The sequence below is a fragment of the Haemaphysalis longicornis genome, unplaced genomic scaffold (genome assembly GCF_048455015.1).
Source record: "Haemaphysalis longicornis isolate Haplotype H1 unplaced genomic scaffold, Haemaphysalis longicornis Haplotype H1 scaffold_8, whole genome shotgun sequence".
NCBI classification, from domain to species: domain Eukaryota; kingdom Metazoa; phylum Arthropoda; class Arachnida; order Ixodida; family Ixodidae; genus Haemaphysalis; species Haemaphysalis longicornis.
In genome coordinates, this window is record NW_027526445.1 from 106,433,146 (window position 1) to 106,457,453 (window position 24,308).

The window sequence follows — 24,308 nt, forward strand, 5'->3', positions numbered from 1 at the left end:
TGTGCGAGAATTTTTCTGGTCACGGGAGGGGTAGTGTAGTAGGGCAGAGCGAAAGTGGGATGTACAAGTGAGAGGAATGGATGAGAAAAAGGAAGAGTATTATGAGAAGAGTGGCGGGAGAAGTATTTGTTAAGGACGACTCGGAAGGGAGGTCGAAGCGGAGGGATAGGAATGCCGAGAGATTATTAGGGGAAAATGGAGAAGGGAGACCGACTGGTTTCGGTGGTCCGCACTTAAACTTTATGCTACTCGTCGTACTGACCAAGTCATTTTCTTGTCTTGCAGACCGTTCCTATCCGGCTGTGAACTATGAGCTGCACTCTCTCAAGATTGGCCCTTTCTTCGTGAGTCCCGATTTACCACAATCATTTTGTTTTAAAACGCTCAGCCGCCGCAGAATTCATTCGCCAGTGCGTGTCGTCTTGCTGTTTTGTGGTGGGATGGGCGTGCATGCTGGTTTAAGCGTAACCAGTCGTGTGTAGCGGAATTCGCCGCTTAAGCGGGACTCACCCGTCAACATTCCTGTGGAACTTACTATACTCCATGACAGTGTAGAAACATGAACACCAAATGTTTCATTAGACTAGCAAACGACCAGAAACTGTATCAGCGTTTGGCAGATAATTGTGTAAAAACAAAAGTCCTCATCCCTTGAAGATTTATTTGTCCGCAGATGTTTCGCCATTCATGCCCTGGCGAACGTTGGCAGTAAACAGGGCAGGCAGAGAAGAGGCTACATAAGCTAATCGGAACCCGCTATGGTGTAACCGTGGCGTGAGAAGGTCGAAGCTGCTATCAGAGACACCGACAGCGTCCTGCTGAAATAATTCTCTACCGGAGCTTATCGCCCGATTACTCTGCCGGCACACGGCGTAGCGCCGCCCGAATAGCCGAGTCTTTGCTCGCTAACGCGACGCCGTTATATCCTAGGGTACTTGTGAACTGTTTGTGGCGCCACTGGAACTGGAATATGAACGAGCCGAATTTCAAGGCATCGATTAATTATTCGCAAAGGGTTGCTTCACGAGGCAATCGATAATTCGACGTGTTCGCTCGCAGCTGGAAGCTGGGGACCCGTACATCAACCTTGGTTACAAGTTCAAGATCATCTTCAGTAAAAGGTACAAATTAACAGCTACCGCTGTCCTTTTTAAATGCAGAGCATTTCTTAACTCACGATGTCACCCGTTCTAGTTGTCCATCGTCGTCCGCACCCCTCCCCCTACACTATATAAAAAAAAATACTTACCGGCGCCTGGTTTCGATCCCACGACCCTGCGGGCGGAACGCAAGGTACATGGTGCTCTTCCCACTGCGCCCCAATAATCATACCCACCTGCTAATAAATGATGTCATACCCACCTGCTGATAAATGATGTCACGTGACCACGTAATTATGTTTCCTCATTTAATTACATTACAACAACCAACAGCAACAAGTGCAACAACGTTAACGTACCGCAAACTACTTAACGTCGTGCGCCCCCGGAAATGTTCTGCATTTGATCGTGCCCCTCGCGAGGGGGATGTTTAGTTTCCTGCCGCAGCAAGAACCAGGTGGCCTCCTGCGCAGTTTGTGGCGCATACCCACTTGGGGGATTGGCCAGGATCGTTTCACTTACTACATGCCGGTTACGGCAGGGTTTGACTCTTTTTTTTGGGGGGGGGGGGGGGGAGCACAATTGGCTTCGTTCGTGGTAGTAATCAAAGTTTTGCTCGGTGTCAGAGAATCTGCCGTAAATCTTTCGCACCCTTGTTTATGTATGTGACACAACGTCAGCTAGCACCGGCATTAGTGTTGTTTAGGGAGGCGCGTTGGTGGTAGTGTAAGTCGCGAGCAGGGCAGGTGGCGTGCCTGCCGAGCATGCTACTATATACCATGGCGTGTTTCTCGCTCAGACGCCCAGGAATCTGGATGGTATCGCAATCAATGTCACTGATGTGATGATATGTTATTGTTCTGAGCCCTGAACAGAGGTTCCTCCGTTTTTTAATGATTGCATTTTGTAAGGATGCGAATAAAAAGTAACCGCTACGCAATAACTGGGTCACCTAGCTTTAAAAATTCATGGGCATCTCCACTAGCGTAAAACCTGGGGAGGGGCGAGGCATGCAGCGTATCATTTTATTCAAAGATTGTTAGTCTTTCTCTTGCTAAGGAATTCATCGTACTAGCGAACATTAACACAGGGACACAGCTAAAGAGAAGACGAAACACACGCTAGAACTTCAACTCAGTTTATGCCACATAAACAGGAAAACACCAATAAGTACATGAAAAAGGAATGGCTTATCGTAAAAAAATACGTAATGAAACACTATCACTCATATCACAGGCCACATTACAGCGCCGGTCCGTATCACATGGCGGAAACTTAACCGACACGTGCAAACAGCCTTCATCCTTCGCCCGCGCTCAACCACCTTCCCCTCTCCAAAAAATTAACTTCCTTTGCGGATAATACCATAGACGGTGCGCTGACGCATACTTCCCCCTGTCTTCCTATCAATAAGGCTTCCACAATTTCTCGGTCGGTTTAGGAGGATGACGTGTACATGATGCGCGTCCCGCAGAAATCTGGTGTGCACCCATTACACATACGGCAATGATCATCCAGGTGGCCAGCCCCCATCTGCGCAGTGACAGCCGCCTGGTGCTCTCTCAGCCTCACATAGTGGCACCTGCCTGATTGGCCAATGTAGCACTTTTTGCACGACAGGGGGATCCTGTAGACCAACCCCGTCGCGCAATTCACAAACCTGCTCGTATGCTGTACGGCACGGGGTGCACACCAGGGTGCACGTGGTGCACACCAGATTTCTGCGGGACGCGCATCGTGTACAGGCCATCCTCCCAAACCGACCGAGAAATTGTGGAAGCCTTATTGATAGGAAGAGAGGGGGAAGTATGCGTCAGCGCACCGCCGTCTTTGGCACTATCCGCAAAAGAAATTAATTTTTTGGAGGGGGGAAGGTGGTTGAGCGTGGGCGAAGGATGAAGGCTGTTTGCACGTGTCGGTTAAGTTTCCGCCATGTGATACGGACCGGCGCTGTAATGTGGCCTGTGATATGAGTGATAGTGTTTCATTAGGTTTTTTTACGATAACGCATTCCTTTTTCATGTACTTATTGGTGTTTTCCTGTTTATGCGGCATAAACTGAGTTGAAGTTCTATAGTGTGTTTCGTCTTCTCTTTAGCTGTGTCCCTGTCTTAATGTTCGCTAGTACGATGAATTCCTTAGTATGCAGTAACCAACTCGCCCAACTTAGCGCTTTAGTACTCTCTCTTGCCACACAGCGCGCGCTGATTGGGCGCCGGTGAAACGCCAGTGGGAGGAGCAATCGTGCGCTTGCTGAGGCAGTGGCGCGCTCTCGTGAGTTGGATGGGATTTAAGCCATTAAATGAGACAGGCTGGCCGTAAGTTATCTTCGTGTCACATGCCGCAGCATGGTACGAAGTATGCTTCACAGGGCAAAACCTGACGTTTGAAATCAGTCTCAAAACGGGATTTAACAAATTTCTGTTAATGATGCAATAAAATTATAACTATTTTTGTATTTAAAATTAGTTTCAATCATGTTGGTTTACTTTGCACCGGTTTTATGCATTATACAATCGTTTTTTGACCATCGTTTGATAACTTTATGCGCAGGCGTTAGGGGAAAACATTGTGCATATTAGGAGGGAGATGTCACGGGTCGGTAACAAGTGATGTTGTAGAATGGAACAACTCCACAGTAGACGCAGCACGCGTAAATTCTCAAAACGCTATCTCCGTGAACGAAATTGTGAAAGGCGCAGTGCGCTGGCTTAGGCTTTATTGGAGGGAACCAAAGATGGCCAAGCCGTAAATACCAGTTGGTGTCAAAGATAACGCTACTTTAGCTGTTCGTGTTTATCTGTACTCTCTCTCTCTCTCTCTCTCTCTCTCTCTTCTGTTCCCTGTCTCACCCAGTCTCTGACTCAATTTCTCATTCTCTTACTCCGTTACTTACTCTCTGTGTCTTAGTCACTCAGTCTGTCTCTTAGTCACTAACTCACTCGCGCACTCACTCACTCACTCACTCACCCACTCGCATGCTCGCTCGCTCAGCATTACTCACTCGCTTGTTCACACGTTCAATCCCTCTCCTGCCTCCGAGTATTGTGGTTTGCAGCTGCACCCTCACCATCGCAAGGGTTTGATTTAGTCTTTTAACTTCTGTAAACGTTTTTTTTTCGTCTCATTAGCGAAATAACAAACCGTTTCTAATAATTTTCTTGGGCAATGTCGCTTCATCCTCGCGGCCTTGCCCGATACGCGAATATTGTTGGGTACGGCCAGTGTCGGGAAGCGCTTCTGCATGCAGCGACCAAGTACAGACCTGCATAAGTTAAAAACGGGGGCTCTGTTGGTCGTTCGCAGACGCTTCATGTACGAGTTCGAGAGCCAGACATCGCAGGAGGACGCGGTGATGCGCGTCTCCTGCGTCATCGTGCCCTTCCAGGCGATCCAGGCCATGCGCTGCGAAGAAGACTACATCCTCATCCAGGTTTGTGCGAGCCCATTGCAGGGTTCCGGTTCAGTGGACACTATAAAAGTACCCTGCAGCGTGTCAATTCGGTGGCGTTGAAAACCAACTGCCAGCGTCTTGGAGGGGGACCATTCCCTTCCCCCAGGCACCCGCTCCCTTTACACAAGATGTTTCGTTTACCCAAGATGTTTCTACTTTGCGACATATATACATAAATACAAAGCATTTGTGGCTTTTTTTGCTTTACCACGTACACCTGCTTAGCCCGCCTGTTTCATTTGGGGGCACCAAAACAGGTATTGAATAACCCAGGAAATAACCATTATTTACGGAATGTAGTTGGGACTGCCCTTAGCAGTAGCAGAGTCCTTCAATGATTGAAGGACTCTGGCAGTAGCTACACAAGCAAGCCGTGGCTTACATCCGCGAACACACACTAGAATAGGGCAACAAGTACCCGGGGAGGGGGGAGGACGGTCTCCCTGCCCCAGGGGCCTGTGCCTTTTACACACATCTCCTGTCTAGTCCTCAAGTCCTCGTTCCCGCTGATCTAAGCCCCGGCACCAGATATATGCCTTTGCTTGCTTCGACCGACCACCCGACACGATCAAGCCTATAGCGTCGAGAGCCGGTGGGTACCTGAGTGTAAAAATAGCCCGTCAACAAACAGCTTCTACTTGTGCTTGATTTCTGAAGCGTACAGGGAGCGTTCCACAAATCTTTAAACCATGTTAGTTTATTTTGAGCCGGTTTTATCCATTATGCACTTATCTTTTAGCAGGCGTCACGCTCTAGCACGATGCGTTGGAAAACGAGTGTCCGGGTGTTTTATTAGTACCGTGACTACATGGTATGCTGACGACGACGATTGGAGACGCCGAAAGCCCGATCCCCTAAGGGGCTTCGGCCCTAAAATAAGCCCCGGAAAGCCAACAGGCCTGTGGGCCTGTGTGACGATGCCCGGCAGGAGTGGCTATGAGTACACGTCACAGCATTCATTGACGGAGGTGACTATTAGCTACCTAGGAAACAAATTGGCTGGCTATTACGACACTCCGTAATGCGAAATTTGAGCTCAGTACGAACGGAAGTCTTTTCGGCGACGGCACATAGCTGACACGTCTCGGGAAGTTATCGTCTCATCGGCGAACGCACGACGGCGCGCGCGTATCGTGTCGCCGCCACAAAGCATGTTAAAAGCGGCCTCAGCATACCGCCCTTCCCGTCACACTTTCGCCATACTGCCATCCTCCGCTTACCTGATCGCACAATCTTCGGTGGCCTCTTCGTCCTCCCTGTTACAGTAAACGAGGCCGACGTCGAGGGACGGCAGGTTGGGAGTGTATGCAGTGTATAAGTACTCCTGACGTCTTGGCGTTTCTGCCCACGGAGATGGAACCTTTGGGGGTGTACAGGTATACAGCTTCGCCGTAAATCCCGTGTCTTTGAAGCACAAAGCGTTCTAACGCGAGGCGCCGAAAAAGGAGTGTGCCGGTGTTTTAGTACCGTGACTACAGGATACAGCGACGACATGAGACTCCGTAAGCCCGAGCCCCTCATGCTCTGCGCCCCTAAAATTGGCGCAGCTTAAGTTGCACCAGTAGCGCAAGGCTGGAGAAACAGCACCGCGGACGTGTCAGCTTCTTCCTCGGCTGCAGTGCGAACCTTCTTCGTTCTACCCACGTGTTCGTGCGGCGCGCCGCCGTCGTCATGCGCCGTCTTTGTGCGGAACGTAGGAGTGCATGTGCCATGGCTTTGCCATCTCTGCCAAATTGGACCGCGCTAGAACCGGTGACCAAGTAAAAAGCCAACGGGATACGAATAACCCAATGGAAATGCTGTGCGCCCGGAATGAGATGTACTTACATCCGAGCATTTGGCTAGCGTGCTCCGAAAGAAGTTGTATAGAGACCTCCTTGAAACGACTTTGCCGACTCATTTGTACAGATCTTTATGCAGTCCAGGGCCAGGAGGAGATGTATGTCAGCGTGTGCAAAATAATGACCGATGCGCCTTATGTCAAAACCTCTTTTTTTTTAAATACACGCGGGATGGAGTATTACCCGTTAAAAGTTGGATGATTCAAAAAGGTTTGTTTGTTCCCTGGGGACTGCTTGCTTTGTAAGAAGTCATAGACAGTAGAGCACGCATTCGTAGTGTTGGTACGGGGTGTTCCTGTTGGACGTCTTGAAGAGAACGCTAAAAAAAGGATTTCCCGTTGGATAGCCATGGAATCAGGTTCTTGGCCGTTGAAAACTGCGGCAGCATCCCGTATGATCTTTTCATGTTGCTGGCCCTGCACAGTATATGGAAATCTCGAGTGGCAGTTCGCCATAATGATGTTGATGTGAGGCCGAGCAGAGCGTTGTTCTGCCAGAGCGTATTAGAAGTGTATAAAGCGCAACCTTCTCCACGTGACTAGTTGAATCTGTTGGAAAGTGCGACATGACTTCGGCCTTTTAACAATGAAGCACTAGCAAGTGACGTGCTGGTGTCTTTTGGAACTTCGTAATCGTTTTTTTTTTTGTGACATGTATACCACGGTCAGGCAATCAAAAAATGATGATAGCTCAATCGGATAGACTTTGGCTTCATAACGCAAGTGACCCAGGTTCGACTCCGACCACCGGGGGAGGGATTTTTTATTTTATTTCCAATCGGAGGCTTTCTGTTCGCGTTGGGCAACTTACGGCCGGATTAAACGGCGGAGCTGTTGAAATGAATTGTTGCACATTCCCCTGTTTCTGGCAGGTTCACGCTAGACCGGTAATGTTCCTGGGCCGACGCACTGTTTCCGCGGCTTCGAGGAATGCGGGAGCAAACACGACGACGGCATCTCTGTCCGAGAGTCTGGAACACTATCCCGTGCACAAGGCAAGCAGACCATACGCGCTTTTTATTCCAATTCGTCTCTTTATTTGAATTGAAAGTAAATCGGTGACACTGAAACTGATGGTTGGTATCAGGGAAAACAGCTCCCAACTCGCGAAAGTGTATAATCTTATGAGCCTCCGAACATGCTGCTTCCTACATTGCGGCCAAGCATGACGCCTTATAACCTTTGTGCTTGATAGAGCGACAGAAAATGTGGCAGCGCCTTCTTCGATGAATAAACTCTTCTCTGAGGGAGGGGAAGGCGCGCACGGCGCACAGCCTAGTTCGGGCTTTCTGCCAGATGGCCGTCAAAGTTCGCCTCGCTTCACCTTCAATTATACTTGGGTCGTGCCGCTTCTCCTGCCGCCGTGTAACTATTTGACCGCTTGCACTAAAAGCCTGCAACGAAAAAGTTACACCACGAATGTAACTAATTGTTCACCTTTTAACCTACGCACTTTGTCGTCAGTGACGTTCGTTTTAGCCTTGCATCCGTATATACCCGGAAGAAAGGGCTTTCGGCTGTCACGACAGCCCTGTTTCTTTTACACCAGTTTTGATTAAAATGAATCACCTTGCGCGAGATCAGCAAGGCGCTCGCAAAATAATGTCTTCGCCAGAAATTGGCGGCTACGACTGCCGCGTTTCCGCGTTGCTCGTCAGGGCGCCAACGCCGTCACTTATTTTTCTCGCTTCCCGACAGGTCCAGCTCAACGCCGGGGACGTGGTTCGCGTCCGTCACATGCTGTGGCAGTTCAACGCCCGCTTCCACGAACTCATGCTGCGCAACATGGCGGATGCTGACAGCCGGCTCGAGGAGTCGCTGCCCCCGTACGGGGCACCCGGCCGGTCCGCCTGGCGCAACGAGGTGGCCAGGGGCGGCGGCGGTGGCATCAGGGGTGAGTACGGTGAATTCTAGTTATAAAGATCATAAAGGTCATGTCGCCAGTCCTGGACAGACCGCGAGCAGTTCGAGGACGGCCTTCGGACCGGAGCTTCTATAGATGGTATTCACTGATAAGTCTAGCGGGCGACTTTTTCGTTTGGCAACGATAAAAACCACCGTGACAGTGCCCACTGTGCCTGCGCATGCGCTGTGCTCCCTCGTCTCGCAGAGAAAAATTGGGCGCATCTCCCCGCGAGGGGGACTCGAGTAAATGGGCCGCATATGGGGTGGGTGTATTGCGTTAACGTTTAGTGTTTGGAGAGTTGGTGGTAGTGAATGCGTTGTATCAGCAGCTTCTTGACGTAGTTTGAATGAGTCAAGGATATAAGGCGCGTTCGTAGCCTTTCATTCTGTGTCGGCTTTGTGGCGCAGTGGGGAGAGCACCATGTACCTCGCGTTCCGCCCACAGGTAGTGAATGCGTTGTATCAGCAGCTTCTTGACGTAGTTTGAATGAGTCAAGGATATAAGGTGCGTTCGTAGCCTTTCATTCTGTGTCGGTTTTGTGGCGCAGTGGGAAGAGCACCATGTACCTCGCGTTCCGCCCACAGGTAGTGAATGCGTTGTATCAGCAGCTTGTTGACGTAGTTTAAATGAGTCAAGGATATAAGGCGCGTTCCTAGCCTTTCATTCTGTGTCGGTTTTGTGGCGCAGTGGGAAGAGCACCATGTACCTCGCGTTCCGCCCACAGGCAGTGAAAGCGTTGTATCAGCAGCTTCTTGACGTAGTTTGAATGAGTCAAGGATATAAGGCGCGTCCGTAGCCTTTCATTCTGTGTCGGTTTTGTGGCGCAGTGGGAAGAGCACCATGTACCTCGCGTTCCGCCCACAGGTAGTGAATGCGTTGTATGAGCAGCTTCTTGACGTAGTTTGAATGAGTCAAGGATATAAGGCGCGTTCGTAGCCTTTCATTCTGTGTCGGTTTTGTGGCGCAGTGGGAAGAGCACCATGTACCTCGCGTTCCACCCACAGGCAGTGAAAGCGTTGTATCAGCAGCTTCTTGACGTAGTTTGAATGAGTCAAGGATATAAGGCGCGTTCGTAGCCTTTCATTCTGTGTCGGTTTTGTGGCGCAGTGGGAAGAGCACCATGTACCTCGCGTTCCGCCCACAGGTAGTGAATGCGTTGTATCAGCAGCTTCTTGACGTAGTTTGAATGAGTCAAGGATATAAGGCGCGTTCCTAGCCTTTCATTCTGTGTCGGTTTTGTGGCGCAGTGGGAAGAGCACCATGTACCTCGCGTTCCGCCCACAGGTAGTGAATGCGTTGTATCGGCAGCTTCTTGACGTAGTTTGAATGAGTCAAGGATATAAGGCGCGTTCGTAGCCTTCCATTCTGTGTTGGCTTTGTGCCGCAGTGGGTAGAGCACCATGTACCTTGCGTTCCGCCCGCGGGGTCGTGGGATCGAAACCAGGCGCCGATAAGTATTATTTTTTATATAGTGTAGGGGGAGGGGTGCGGACCTGTTGTTGAGAGCGAGGAGGGTAGCATGATGCGGGAGAGGAGGAGTGGGGGAGAGGGCGCGCCTGCGCGCTGAGCTGTTGCGGATGGACGGCGGACGCTACATGTGAGTTAAAGAAATGCTCTGCATTTAAAAAAAGCGTGCATCGTCTGCCGCGTTTCAACCCGATTCTCGGCTGTCGCACTCACATTATGTGGCGGTGCTGTACTTGCCCTCCATCCCCGGAGAATGAAACCGCGGCTTCGAACGAAAGCGACACGGCGCACTAAAGGGCAACGCTGCAGTTGCCTGCTACCACGGATGTCGCCACAAGTGCCCTATGATGCAAAATAGCGCATGCGAGGCCGTCTACCGAGCCGTGCCGTGCCGTGCCGGCACACCGCAAGCGACATTTGAACAAACCCTTGAAGTGTGGCTTCCGCGCGGCAAAATTTTCGTCGACAATATTTCTTTGAACAGGTGACAGACCTTGAGTGGCAATCGGCATTATGCACACGCGACTCCGTTCATCACGACGCTGCCACGCGCATACGTAGGCTCCGAAGTTTTTACCGTTCTAGCTATAGTCGTGCCGCGATTAAAGAGCGTGTGGCGATAAGTAGGTCGTAGAGAGCTGCACGTAACAGTATTTTGAGTACTTTGAACCTCGAGGCTCCGAAAGCGTACGCGTTGGGAGGCTCCCAAAGTCGGCGGTGCAAAAAAAGTTGAAAGTTGAGTTTGAGCCTCCGTCTCTAAAAGAAGCGTCCGGAGATTCCTATGGGAGCTATCTAAAGGATGCCCGCTATCCGCGAGCGCCGTACAGCTGTTCAAGCGCTCGCTGCCGGGGGCCATTTAGCTGGCCATTCCCAGCGCTGCCTGTGCGTTCCACACTGTTCCACTTTTCGAGAGGACGCTGATATTGCGATGTTTTAAGGACCAGGCCAGCCGGGATTTGTTTGAATCGTGGTGTACCATAAAAGCTCGTGTAAGCTAAGTAATTTCAGGGAACTTAGTGTAAGCTGTGTAAGCGCGGCGTCTATGAGCTTGTCAAAGAACTAAATAATTGTATACATAAATGCGCACTTGCCACGTGCCTAACAATAGGAACCATTGACTTCGCCGCGATATTTTGATTTTTTTTCTGAATGATTTGGCCGAGTTTATGCATGCGTTGTTCCTGTATATTATCTTTTGTGTGTGGTAAGCATTTCAGTGCATGTCCAGCGCTAGACCATAGTATGTTCTTTGTTGTCCCATTTTTGCCGCTGGCTCAGTGGCTAAGGCGTTGCGCTGCTGAGCACGAGGTCGCGGGTTTGATTCCCGGCCGCGGTGGCCGCTTTTCTGATGGAGGCGAAAAGCAAAAACGCCCATGTGTACGAGATTTCGGCGCACGTTAAAGATCCCCAGGTGGTCAAAATTAATCCCGAGTCCTCCACTACGGCGCGCCTCATCGCCTACGTTGCGTCGGCGCGTTAAACCTTACAATCAATCATTTTTGCCGCGCTACTTAACCATGGTTCACAGTCCGACACGTGGCGAGGAAACAAAGTAGTCACCACTAAGTTTGCTTCCAATGAACGCCCACTGTACGGCGCGTGATCTTACCCCGTCGGCCGTGCATTGCCAGCTTACTGGACGTCGAGGAGGTTCGAGTACAAGGGAGGCGCCCGCTGATTCCGCTAGACGCTGGCGGATACGCGGGAGGAGGATTGATTTGATTGATTGTGGGGTTTAACGCGCCGACGGAATGCAGGCGATGAGGCGCGCCGTAGTGGAGGGCTCCGGATTAATTTTGACCACCTGGGGGTCCTTAACGTGTGCCGAAATCTCGTACACACGGGCGTTTTTGCTTTTCGCCTCCATCAGAAAAGCGGCCGCCGCGGCCGGGAATCGAACCCGCAACCTCGTGCTCAGCAGCGCAACGCCTTAGCTACTGAGCCACCGCGGCGGGTCGCGGGAGGAGGAGGAGGAGGAGGAGGAGGAGGAGGAAATACTTTTTTTCCGGCCTTCGGATGTGGAAGCGCATCGTCTAGTGGAGCCACTTGCTGCGAGGGATTTTTTTAGCCGTGCGCGGAACCTTTGCACGCGGAGCAGTTCAGACTACTCGCGGCGTATTTGCCTCGGAATGTTTAACGAAAAACGTTACACGCGCCTGCAAAATAATCTTCGAAAACTTTACTTTTTACTCTAATACAAGCCGGCTGTTACGCCGCGCGCCGCAAGGAGTACTTTACTGCGGCTATTTCGAATGTCACAAAACTCGCTTCCGGGATTTGTCGGACTTAATGTGCTTGCATATTACTGCAGCGACGAGAAACAAACTACGTGAGAAAAAGCAGGCGATGTCGCTCATCAAGCGCAAGCTCCTTTCAAAACGCACTCGCGCGTTGACGTCCCGTTTGTCGCCTAGTACTGGCATTGAGGGTGTTCTGACTGCACTTTCTGACGGCGGGGTTGACCCGTCACTGACGGTGCCATTCTGCGCCTTTGACGCGTTTAGCCGGGACTCGTTCGACGTCCACCCCATGTCCTTGCTCTCGGTGACGCTTAGCATCATGCGCTTGTATTTCTCGGGGGTTTGTTTCCCTGTGGCTTCTCTGTCTGGCTACGTTCGAACGAAGGCATTTCTTTGTCGCTCGGTCAGGGTTGGTGCCAGCCGCCCAGTTTCTCCACCTCGCTGCAAATGTCGTCGAGAGACCTTACCTCTCTGGCGCCTCTTACAGCGTAACAACCTCTAATTTCCCCCTCCCACCCATCTCGCTCCTCCTGTAATAAATGCAGTAGACGATTGCTCAATTCAAGTCAATTTTTTCGCCTCAGCACTGTCCGCGCGCATTTCTTAAGAGCTCGTGTTTCTTGCCTCCTTGGCGCAGCAGCTAGAGCGGCAGCTGTGTTGTTCCAGTGTTCCCTTTTGTGCCGCCACTCTTCGACGCCGTTGCTAACGTGTTGTTCCTATTTAACCCGGTATCGTATGTGTGCGTTCTAAATTAAAACAACGCCGGTATACTCTCGGTTATCTGCTTGTATTTTACCCCACACACGGTAGCCGTTTCCTTTCCCTGAATGATGACACCCATGCATGCCACATGGCAGCAGCTCTAGCAGTTTGGAGTGGTCTGTGTTCGTCGTGTGCCAGCATTTTATGAAGCCGTTCGTGTGCGGGTGGGTACTGATGCCGTTTTCAGCCACCAGGAAGGCTCCTTCCAGCCGGCGTCGCAGCGTCACGAGGCGCAAGAAGGCGGCGACGGAGGTCGGGGACTCGGCACCTTCCGACGGGCCGGCGGCGTCCCGTGGTCCTGCCGGGGAGCCCTCGGCCGGGAGCTCTCCTCCGCAGCCTTCGTGCGCGTGCCGCGTGAGCTGCCGCATGTCCCGCTGCTCGTGCGCCAAGGCCCGCACCCGCTGCGAGCCGGGCCGCTGCTCCTGCCTGGGCTGCGACAACCCGCTCAACCTGCTCGAGGCCGTCGGCATCGCGCTCAAGGACGCCCAGGCCGACCCCTGCCTCATGCAGGCCATCTTCCAGGTCGGGGGCCTCAGCTTCCCGGTCGTCCCTCTCTCTTCTTTTTCTTCCTTCTTTCTTTCTTCCTTCCTTCCTTCCTTCCTTCCTTCCTTCCTTCCTTCCTTCCTTTCTTTCTTTCTTCCTTTTCTTCCCCCTTTCTTTCTTCCCTTTATTCGTTTTTTTCTTCCTTTATTACTTGCTTTCGTTTTTCCTTTTTCTTTCTCCCTTTCTTTCCTTTTTATTCCTGCGTTTCTTACTTGCTTTCCTTTTTCTTTCCGTTTTACTTTCATTTTCTCTTTCCTGTTTTTGTTTTTCTTTCTCCCTTTCTTTCCCTTTTTCTTTCTTCCTTTCCTTCTTCTTCTCTCCCTTTCTTGCTTAAACGAGAGTATCATCTTCACACGTGCCCGGCCACTCGCTGCAAAACGGCAATAGACAACCGCGGCAGGGACGGCGCCAGGTACAGTTGAGCCTTCGGTGCGCCGTCGGAAGTGACAACGGCTACCACTTTCAGGTCTTCGAAACGGTGCACGGGTATGCAACACGAGTTGTTTCGTTGATGTGGAATCGTGGGAGCGTTACTGGTGCGTTAGCAGAACAATCGCATTAAGGTTTCCTGATTTTCGAAAAAAAAACGAAACATAAAGCGAAACAGTAGCCGTACCCTCACAAAAGGAGCTCGTGTTCAACTTGCTCTTTAGGGTTTCATTAAATACAATTCAACTGGGAAGTAAGAGCTCTCAAATGTAGCTCAAGAGTTCCTGCAGCTTGAGGTTGGTGTACAGCGGACGTGAATTCCTGGCAGTCGTGATTTTGGAATTATATATATGAAAATTATAAATTATATGCCATATGTATACCCTTCTGTCGTCGTAAGCTTTGTGCATGTACCTTATCTATTCTGTATTTAATTATCCGGGAACTGATCATTCACGAACAAGCAAATGAGTAAAGATGCCAGATATACCCAACGCACCACACGTACTAAATTTTCCGATGTTGAAGCCACGTCCCATAGACGTTCGCCTTGGCTAGTGAATACAGAATCCACAATGATACAAGAGTAATCGTCCGTCCCTGTGTCCGTGTAGGCGCGCGCTGTGACGAGGCTTACAGTCACGGCGACTGCTAGTATTGGCCTGTGTAGGCAAATGCCCTCAACGGGATCTCGATGCAGGTGTCGGACCTTCCGTGGTACCTCGTGCAACACGTGCGGCTCAACTGCTGCCCGGACTCGGTGATGGTTCGCGAGTGCATCCCGGGTCCCCTGGCCTGCCCTCGGTGCCGCCAGCCGGCGCAGTACTCGTGGTGTGCCAACACGCTCTTCCACGGATCGACCAACCACTGCTCCACTTGCCAACGCTGCAACCTGTTCGCCGGCCGACACTGCAAGGTAGCTGGTTCGACGGCCCACACGTCTGAATGAAAGCTGAGACGTTCAAAAGGACTAAAAGATTGCACACGGAACGTAATAGAAGACAGGTGCTAAAGGACGTGTCGCAGAAGAGGGCTGCACTGCAGCGCTTGTCTTGTACTCCGTATCTTATCAACCGGTCTATGGACGCCCTTTAAATTCTATTGCTTGTAACCCGCTGGCCTTATAGTTGGTGAGGCTTTTCGGTCCGCCGCCCTTTTAAAAGAGCGACACCATATTCCGCACTTTATGCCAGCCAGATAATTTTCACGCGTACCATTTCGGAGACAGCAGGAGCTGATTTCCCAACGTTGGCGGAAATGCATCGGCTTGGTAACTCGTCCTACCTAGCGCTGACGTCCGTTGTCAGGTGTTCGAACGGCGTTTTTTCGACGGAAATTCGCTATTTGCAGTAGTGGTGAGAACGTAGCCAGTGTATACGCCGCACTTCCGCGCATGCGTCATTAGAATGCCTAACTTGGTGTAACTTGTTCCCGTTCCACAGACGTTCCAGCGGACGCTAAAGCCAACCTCACATTATCGAACAAGTGAATCCACGTGTCACGCGAGATGGGTTATGTGCGTGTTCATTTACGGGCTTACCTCGGCCTGTCCGAGGACCTACCTCTAGCCACTAGTTCATTTGGGAACTCAAAAAACGAAGCGATTATCTGACTTCCTTATTAAACGGGCTCATGAACTGAAACCCTTCCCGTTCCACCGAGGTATAACGGGTAAATTAAATACATTGAAAATGGATGTTTGCATTTAAAATAAACAAAAATGTAAAAAGGTAATTAAACGGGATAATTACGCAGAAAATGACTCACTCCAGACCACAGATAAGTACAAAAGATCTAAAAGTTATTACCGCGTTATTTGCCGCTGACTTTGTTTCTGCGTGTGCGTGAAATTGTGACAAAATATTTGAGGGGTTAGTATTGCCAACCCTGTTTCTTCTTCCCTGCAGCCGTGCAATTCCTGTTACTACTACACCGGTAAGGACGACGAATGTCCACAGTGCCGCCGCAAGCAGGAAGGCAAGACTGTCAAGGGCAAAGTTGCCACAGCCAGCTCCGGCCAGCGCGCAGCCGTTCCGCCATTGGTCGAAGTACCGGCGCAGATGACGTCGGAGGTGATGCCGTCGGAACCATCGGAGGTGATGCCTGCCCCGCCAGCTTCGCAGAGCACCGGGCATTCCGAGCAGCAAGCCATTCCAGAGAAGAAAGCACGGCGCAAAGCGAGATCTTGTGAGACAGTGTCTTGCGCCGACGAAGATGTCGCTTCCGTTGGCAAAGGCGAAGCCGACCAGTCTGAGGAGCTGGAACCCAGCTTGATAAAAGAAACTGCCATGGATGTTACCCCTAATGACAGTGAACCCAGTGAGTCAGACGTGCCACCGAAGCTCGTCGTCGACTGCTAATTGCACCGTTACAGGGAATGTTGCGCTGGGCTTACTATTATCAGCACCTGAAAATCTTCGTTCGAATAGATGTCATTAGCTACTCTGTTTGTCACTAGCGCAATGGGAAGCGCTGGGTTACCTGATTCGAACAAGTCCGGTGGACGCCAGCAAAGCTGGCGAAGCCTTGTATTTGTTGTGAAAGGATCACTCTGTGCCAAAGGGACCTGCGGCTGATACCGAGACCAGGAAGGGTGTATAACAGATAAGTTCGCGTATATTGACATCTGTCCTCTGTCTTCAATATTTGTTGCCGAAATTACTCTTGGGTCTTTATTTTTGTTCCAGCGGCAGACATGTCCAGCTCTGTTTATTCAGTGTGTTTACTGAATGCAGTAGTTTACTCAATTCTTGAATCAATTTGCGTGAATGCACAATAGATGTGTTTACATGAATTGGCGTCTTTCTTCTGTCCTCAGTCTTTCTTCTGGAGTTATTCGCGCGCCATTTTCGTTTTGTGTTAGAGGCCGTCCGGGAAACGGGCATATCCGACTATTTTCTCACGTAATCACATTTTTGCGTTTGTTTCGTTGTGAATTGGTGTCCTGTGACACTCGTCCATTCGCACTAGTCATGCGCGTTGTCTTCGATTTGTTCGTTACTTGTGTGTGGCGATGTATTTATTTGTTGACCTGCGTGTAGCCTACTAAGTATGCTATTTGCTGTGTACGTAAGTTTACGCCATGGGGACGGACGGTTACGCTGCATAACTTTCAAGATCCGCTTATTTTTTCTTCCGGTGTAACTGACACTGTTTTCTGTGTTCCGAACTTTCTCCGTTATTTTGTGTTCGTTCCGTTGTCCAGTTTTGGGGGCAAAGTGAAAAGAGAATCAGTTGACGCCAATGAGGAAAGATGTCTCAAAAGCGTTTGTCTGAAGCAATGCAATAGCTAGCATGCGGTGCTCCTCCTGTTGGTACAAATTTGTGTGATTGTCACGCCTTCGAAAACGTTGGCGGAAAAATATACGACCTTCCTCTGGACCGACCACTGCCCTTTAGTTGAGGAAATAGTGTATCTCGAGTGAATTCTCAATGAACGCGTCGGATACCACGAACTTGCAAGTGCAAGCGCGATGTCTATTCTTGCCGTTTTCTACGAGAGAAATTCTGGTTCATCATTAGTGGAGATGGAATTCTAGCATTTTGTTCGAGTTCCTCGTCGATGATTTGTAAAAGCGACTTTATTTTTAGTTTTCGTCTTTCGATTGGCCTGTTATTGTTTCGGCTTTCGAAACGTTCTTCAGGTTCAGTATTAATGAATTATCACACCTACATTGTTTGTTGCCTATTTGTATTGTGCAATGTTTGATCCTGCGACTGTACTTTTTTTCGAACGCAACCGTTCAAGTCTCGTCAAGTCGTCATTTTCTCAGGGATTTTTCAAGAGAAAATCTGCACCCTCTTATTCAAGTTTAGTATACGAACGACGCGGGTTATCGTCAGCAAACGATATCCATCAGTGGATCACCTAGTCCCTGCTGTTTCTTCAGGACTAATGAAATGTGCTACACAAAGGTCGGAGTCAGCGGTGGTTTTCGTTCTTTGTAGGTTCTGTTTTTCAAGTTTTTGTAATTTTGATCTTGTAAGTGGGTGTCGACGTGTACCCTGTTTAGTGCGGGTAATGACCCGCACTAAATCCGTACGATCTGGAAAAGTAATTTGAAATTTGTTCGTTAATATAAAGACCAATCAGTTTTTACACTTGAGTTCATTTTTTTTTTGTTTTTAACGCAGTAGCAGTAGTCAAACCACTGCTGTTTTGGTGCGCGTGGCAAGCAGCTTTGCAGTTATGTACTGAGAAGCAAAGAAAATTGTATGCAGGTTTTTAACTGCAGACTTCTCAATATTTGTATTTTCCTCCTCATTTTTTTACGCGCAAGACAAGCGCTTCATTTGGTTTCCATCTATGACTGTGCTGCGATGCTTATTTGCACTTACTTTTTGTTGCGAAAATAAATTCCTACAACTTTTGTGGAGAGAATTGGTGCTGCGTATTGTTTCGTCCCATGACATGGCAAGCTCTGGCGAATACACAGCATGCGAGGAAATTCGGTTCCGTTGAGGCGTCAGCGTGAGGGGAGTTCAGAAAAAATCCCGGGCCATCTACGCTGATGTGAAACCTGGTGAGGGGCGAAGCATACAGTGTTCGAGTGTATTCGAGAATTGCAAGCCTCTCTTGCCACGCGGCGCGTGCTGATTGGGCGCCGGAAAAGCGCCGGTGGGAGGAGCAATCGCGTGCTTGCCGATGCGGTGGCGTCCTCTCTTGCGTCAAACCGGATTTAAGCAATTAAATGGGAGACAGACCGGCCGTGAGTTCTCTTCGCGTTACACGCCGCAGCAAGCTAAGTATGCTAAGTAGTAGTGCGAGGCGTTGGAAAACTACTCTCCCGGTGTGTTCTTTTAGCACGCATTTTTTCCCGTGGATACGAAAACGACTTTCCCGTTGTTTTAGTATCATGAATACATGAAAATACGACGACATGAGACGCCGACAGCCCAACACCCTAAGGTGTTTGGCCCGTAAAAATGAAAATGAATGGACCACCTCGTCCCATCTTGAATCGGAAAAAAAGATGTCGCTGGGAGGCGCGAAATATCATCTGTCTTTAAGGAATTGGGATAGTCCGTTTATGCGTTAGACACGCATATGCGTTTATGCGTTAGGCACGTTAGATTTATGCGATAGACACGCACCCGAAATAGTTTCGTTACACTGTGGGTGGCGACGCACCAGCCCCTGGTCGCTGGCGGTGAAGATCAAGGAAGTACGCCACGGCGGAAGAGGAAAAAGCAGCTTGAAATGACCCTCGTCGTAAAAGGAAGTTACGCGTGAAGCTGCGGCAGTGGCCCTAATAGAGCAACATGTTAAAGTTCAAAAGGTCATCAACAGGCGGTACAACTAGGCTTTCGTCTTTACATTCTCAGAAAGTTCTAAAAGCATACCCCCAAGTTTTTAGGCCGCCTCTAATGAGTGGTTTTAAGCTGTATAGAAAGCAGGTGGTTTATGTTAAAATATGAAAGCAGAGGCAATTATTGCACGTTTTATGTTACTGGTTAGTATAATACAGCGCGATAAAATAGCTGTTTTTGTGTGCTTATGAATACGAAGAAATTCATATCTTCGTCCGCAAATTCAGATAAACGAGTACACTAGGTAATGCGGCCATAGCTGTGTGCGTGTGGACACACGATTGGAAATGCAACTTTCAACTTAGTGAATAAAAAAAATGACGCTATCTTCCCGTAGGGGAACCCTGAGTAGTATGCAAAGCAGCCATGGGGTCGATTCAAGTGCCCATTAGTTTTCAGTTCGTCGTTTCCGTTAGGTTGGGGTACGTAGCTACCGTTATATTTACAGTTTGGTTTCCATGGAAACTACCACACTTTTCACTTACCGGAACTACGAAATGGGAAATTGCGTTGAGCCCATGGCTGTATCGCATACTACTCAAGGTTCCCGTACGGGAAGATGGTGTAATTTTATTAAATGCGACGGGGCTATGTCCCTCCCTTGTCGCTGTTGCGCCGTCCACACCCCCACTGCGCATGCTCGGCTTGCTGAACGCCCGGTGGTGTCTTACCCTTTAATGGCTCCTGGGGCCCTATTCTCGACTGCGCAAATTGCCGGCAATTCAGGCAATTTTCCGGAAGCCTTTTCTGATTGGCTTTCAATTTTGGTCACGTGCTTCCGGTTGACAAAGCGGTTGTGTGTGCTGTCGTCATTTTGACGTTTCATGTCGTCTACGGACACAAGTTCTAAAGTTTGCCTTATTTCTCGTTACTAAAGGCGCATAATTCTTGGCCGGCAATGAAAAACCAGACTAAATGCAGCGGACATGACAACGTAAGCCTGTTTTTGCTATTCAACAACAATACTGCTTGTAATACACACCCCCTCTGTGATTGGCTGAGAAGGCGTGGCGTAATTTAAACAGTTGGCGGGAACGATTACGTCATGCATTGGCAACTTCAGCCTGCGTAAAAGTGACGTAATGCTACGTAAAAGCTTGAAAATGGCGGCTGTTTTTGTCGCAAAATACAAGCAAAATAGGACACAATATTGCCCCGGCTTACGGCGCCGCGAAATGTGCGGCAATTTGCAGCAGGCGCAGTTTCGCATGCGCGCTGTTTAAAGCATGTTTCCTACCGAAACAAATTATAGTTTCAACTGCTTCCAAGTCAGCGATCATGGAACATACAAATAACATGCAGTATTTTGCTTTTATGTTTGGCAATGAAATAAAAATTATTTGTTTGGCGTAACCGCAACATAAGAGGGCAGTACAAGCCTCTCCATGACAAAGAGAACCCAATGCATGGCATTTGTCCATACTTGTCCTAGTAAGCTGTTGGGTCACATGATCGAACTCAAGAGAAAAATAACAATGAAAAGTGACTATTTAGTTCATTACAGCGCTGATTGCAGTCGAGCTTGACGAATGAGTGAATCGGCGATATCGGTGCGCTCCGCGGTTATCAGGCGTAGCGCTTCGCTGCTCTTATGTGTCATAGAAGCGATGGACGCGGCCGTCTTTTTCTGTGATCACGCCATAAACTTGTAACATAGCAGCAGACGATATGGCGTGGCGGCGGTGGCGGCAGGGAAGGTGATAACGCAACAAAGCTTGCATTGAAGCAGAGAGCCCAGTTATGTTAATAAAAGCAATTGAAAGAAATAAATAGATACGGTAAAAAATTGTGTGATGTTCTTTAGCTCGACATCCGCCTTTCGCTCGCTTTTGGATCAACGTTACTCGATTGCCTTGTGGTGTTGGCACCAAATTTGACCTCCAGAAATGTGTTTTTCTTGTCAGCCTCAGCTACCGTCTTAATTTTTATAGTACATGCCAAGTGTTTTTATATCTTTCTTGCACAATATTTGATACCTTGGTAGCGATCTTTATGAGTGACTCGTCAAATTACACTGCATGTCGTCATAGCTATAGGTGCAGCACGTCACTGATTGCTTACGTCGTGCTTACGCAAAAAATCATGGGCTAAATGCCGGCAATTTGTGCAGTCGAGAATAGGGCCCCTGGAGCGACAGTGTTACCGGTGTCTTCCTGGGCCGGCCCAAGATGAGCCGAGCATGCGCAGTGGGGGTGTGGACGGCGCCACAACAAGGGAGGGACATAGCCCCGACCATGAGATGCTGAAGCGACAGTGTTGCCGGTGTCTTCCTGGGCCGGCACGAGACGAGCACGCTTCCCCTTAATGGGCTCCTGGAGCGGCAGTGTTGCCGGTGTCTTCCTGGGGCGGTGGATGGACGAACGACGGACGAGGGAGCCGAGAGCAAGAGATGCTTTGCATCTAAAAAACTCGACCAATGACGCGCTAGAAACAAAGACTTTCGGTAATGGTATATTGACGGCGCAAGTCGAGAGTGGAAGTCAACGGATGAGGGCAGTCGACGTCCGCGAAAATAAGGCTTCCAGCACATTCGAAACCGCGTACACGTTGTTGTATCTCTGTCTTGCCTGTGCGCTTTTTCGAAGACGCGTTAATACGCACAGCGAAACATAATAACAGCGGCTCATGGAGCGTCTTGTATACGCTCTTAGCACTGATGACGTTAGTTAACATGTGGTAGGTGAACTCAAGTTGAAATATTGTTCCAACTTGCAAGCAATTTGGAGCTTACAACGTTACATGGGTATTGCAGGAAGCGGATATAGAAGCTCATGAACTAAAAGAGGGGGAAGATTAACGTCGCTCATTTGAGGTAAACAAAGGAGGACACGAATTAAGTCATCTTGGCGGCCATTTCTTGCCCAATGCTGCTGTAGGCTGCGTACTCACACTTCTATTATTAGAACCGGAGATATAGCCACACTAGTCAACGCTGTAGTGAATTTACATTGCTGTCTGTGCATGCCGCCTAATCTGCCGCCAAGGTTTTTTTCATCCAACCGACATCGCTCTTCGAAAACCCTAATCCCGCAATTTTTTCCATGCCAGCTTCGTCGCCAGAAGGGCGCCCTTGGACCGCTTCCAATGTTTGGAATCGCGCTTCTCGAATTCAGAAATTTCTGTACATTCCTTTCACACGGATACTTTTTCGAGGTTCTGAAGACGCCGAACGGACGACTAATCACCGATCCCGGTCGACTTGAAACGACGTATGACAAGCGCATAGATAAAGGCACGCTGCATGGGTGACTAATTCATCTCCAATGATTATAGATGCAGTCACGCAATAGGCGACGTATGTGTTTGTCGAAGTGTGGGACCGAGTGATCGGTTTTAAATAGCACCGCGTGCAGGAATGCCATTACGATACTTGTTTTCCGTAGGGTTGACGCTGAAGGGAAACGAACGAGCTCATTTGCATGCCCAGTTAGCTGCTGTAAGGCTGCCAATACCGAATCTCTTTCGTTCCTTGTTGGTACACGCAGGGCACGCAATTCCTTCGATTATCCAAGGTGCACGGAGTATAAGGTGAGATGATCTTAGTCGAAGCAGAAAGCTAAAAGCGGGGTTCGTAAGCCTGCCTACGCGCTTGACAGCGAAAGCACGGCGTACTGTTGTGACGGATACCTTATATATACACGTCGACAAGCCGATAGATCCACCCCGCCATTTTACCGTCCTTAATTTGTTTCAATTCATCGTAATGAACGTAAACGAGCCCGCTCAACGGTTTGTTTAGAATCACTGGTTCTATCAAATTTATCTCTCTCCATTCTATTCCATAATAACTATTCTTAAACTACCTTAACATATCTTAATCCACCTTGTACATTCTATGCCCCTCAATCCATCTTAATCCACCCTAATTTCACCATAATCCACCCTAATTCATCCTAATTCATCTCAGTACACCTTACCTTTTCATAATGTACCTCAATCTTACCGCACTAGACGTTATTGTTAATCATTAATCAACCATTAGTACATTTACATTATTGCTAATCACTATTCAACCGATAATACACTAAAATACAAAATAATCCACCCTAATCTACCTTAATCAACCTTAACTCCACCCTGGTCTAGCTCACTAATTATTACTCACTAATAAATTATTAGTTAACTTTGATAATCACCAATCATCTATTTTACACGGTCCTCAAGCTTTGGTTCGCTTTTGCCAGCCTTCTGTGGGTTTTCGTACTGTTCGTGTCAACGACGGGGTCATTCAGGGTCATAGTTCAATGATATATTTGAGGTTTTTGCCCTGGTTAAGTAGGATTTGCGTTGGCACAAATCCCGGCTTTCCTTAAAGTCGGCAGACTTTAGAAACTGGTCGAGCTAGCACGGCAGCTGTGGGTGCCATTTCACGGCCCGCTGCTGCGGCGACAGCCTTTCATGCCCGTTCTGCGGAGATCAGGCATCGGCATCAGCATTACCGGCGTGACTGCAACGGTAACAGAACTCTTATACGGTAACAGAACGGCTGAGGCGTCACCGTACCCTCCCACAATTGTCAACCCATTGGATGCGAATGCGACCCGACGTCCCTTTGAGGTCTAACGTCTTCAGCCGGTAGCCGCAGCTTCACGTACAATGCGTTTGGCGTTGCTTGGCGCGTTAGTAGGCTCGACGTTAGCTTTACCCAACGTTAAGCCTGAATCTAGGTATAGCAAGGGTGATTGGCTAAGGCTCCTAGCCGTAGTACCGGAGTTGAGGAAGCAAAAGGTACACAAAAAATGATAAGGGATGCTGATGAAAACGTACAAAAACTTGTCAACATAACCAGAGGCTTTGGAAGTGTTTTTAATTCTGGGGAGATCGAGGCAACAGAGGACAAGGTTGGTAATGATGCTGATGATCATGACAATGATGGGGACGATTTTGTTGATTTATAAAGCATGGTGGTTTTTTTTTTCGTTGTCTGAAATTATTTGATTTTTTTTTACGGTGGTCGGCCCTATCGGTTCCTACTTATAAGTAAACCAAATCCCACTCATTTCAAGTAACAGCTTTTTATCCCTATCAAACATCCGACATAATCTGATAATGAAATGTTTTATATTTTTTTGGATAGGGAAGAGCTATCGTATACAAAGGAGAAATGTAACAGAGTGAATCGGGAATGAAGTAACGATCAGCCTTTGCAAGCGAGTCGCATACGTTCTTTCAAAATGAGTGGGAGGTATTGAGCCTCGCGCTTTGCACCACTCCAACCATTTCTTTTGTTTGTTTGCTTTAGAGTCATAATTTATCA

At 49.0% G+C, this 24,308-nt stretch overlaps 1 protein-coding gene across 2 annotated transcripts in view; it reads left to right on the forward strand.

The window, feature by feature from the left end:
- LOC144150098 (uncharacterized) overlaps positions 1 to 18,114 on the forward strand; it is a 76,410-nt gene extending 58,296 nt beyond the window's left edge. For both annotated transcript variants that reach the window (XM_077681910.1, XM_077681912.1), the window contains exons 9-16: positions 286 to 344; positions 1,060 to 1,121; positions 4,407 to 4,533; positions 7,267 to 7,389; positions 8,093 to 8,288; positions 12,957 to 13,291; positions 14,442 to 14,657; positions 15,649 to 18,114. In XM_077681910.1, the coding sequence (XP_077538036.1) occupies positions 286 to 344; positions 1,060 to 1,121; positions 4,407 to 4,533; positions 7,267 to 7,389; positions 8,093 to 8,288; positions 12,957 to 13,291; positions 14,442 to 14,657; positions 15,649 to 16,101 (1,571 nt within the window). In that variant the 3' untranslated portion in view covers positions 16,102 to 18,114. The remainder of the gene's footprint in view (positions 1 to 285; positions 345 to 1,059; positions 1,122 to 4,406; positions 4,534 to 7,266; positions 7,390 to 8,092; positions 8,289 to 12,956; positions 13,292 to 14,441; positions 14,658 to 15,648) is intronic.
- The last annotated feature ends 6,194 nt before the right edge of the window (positions 18,115 to 24,308 follow it).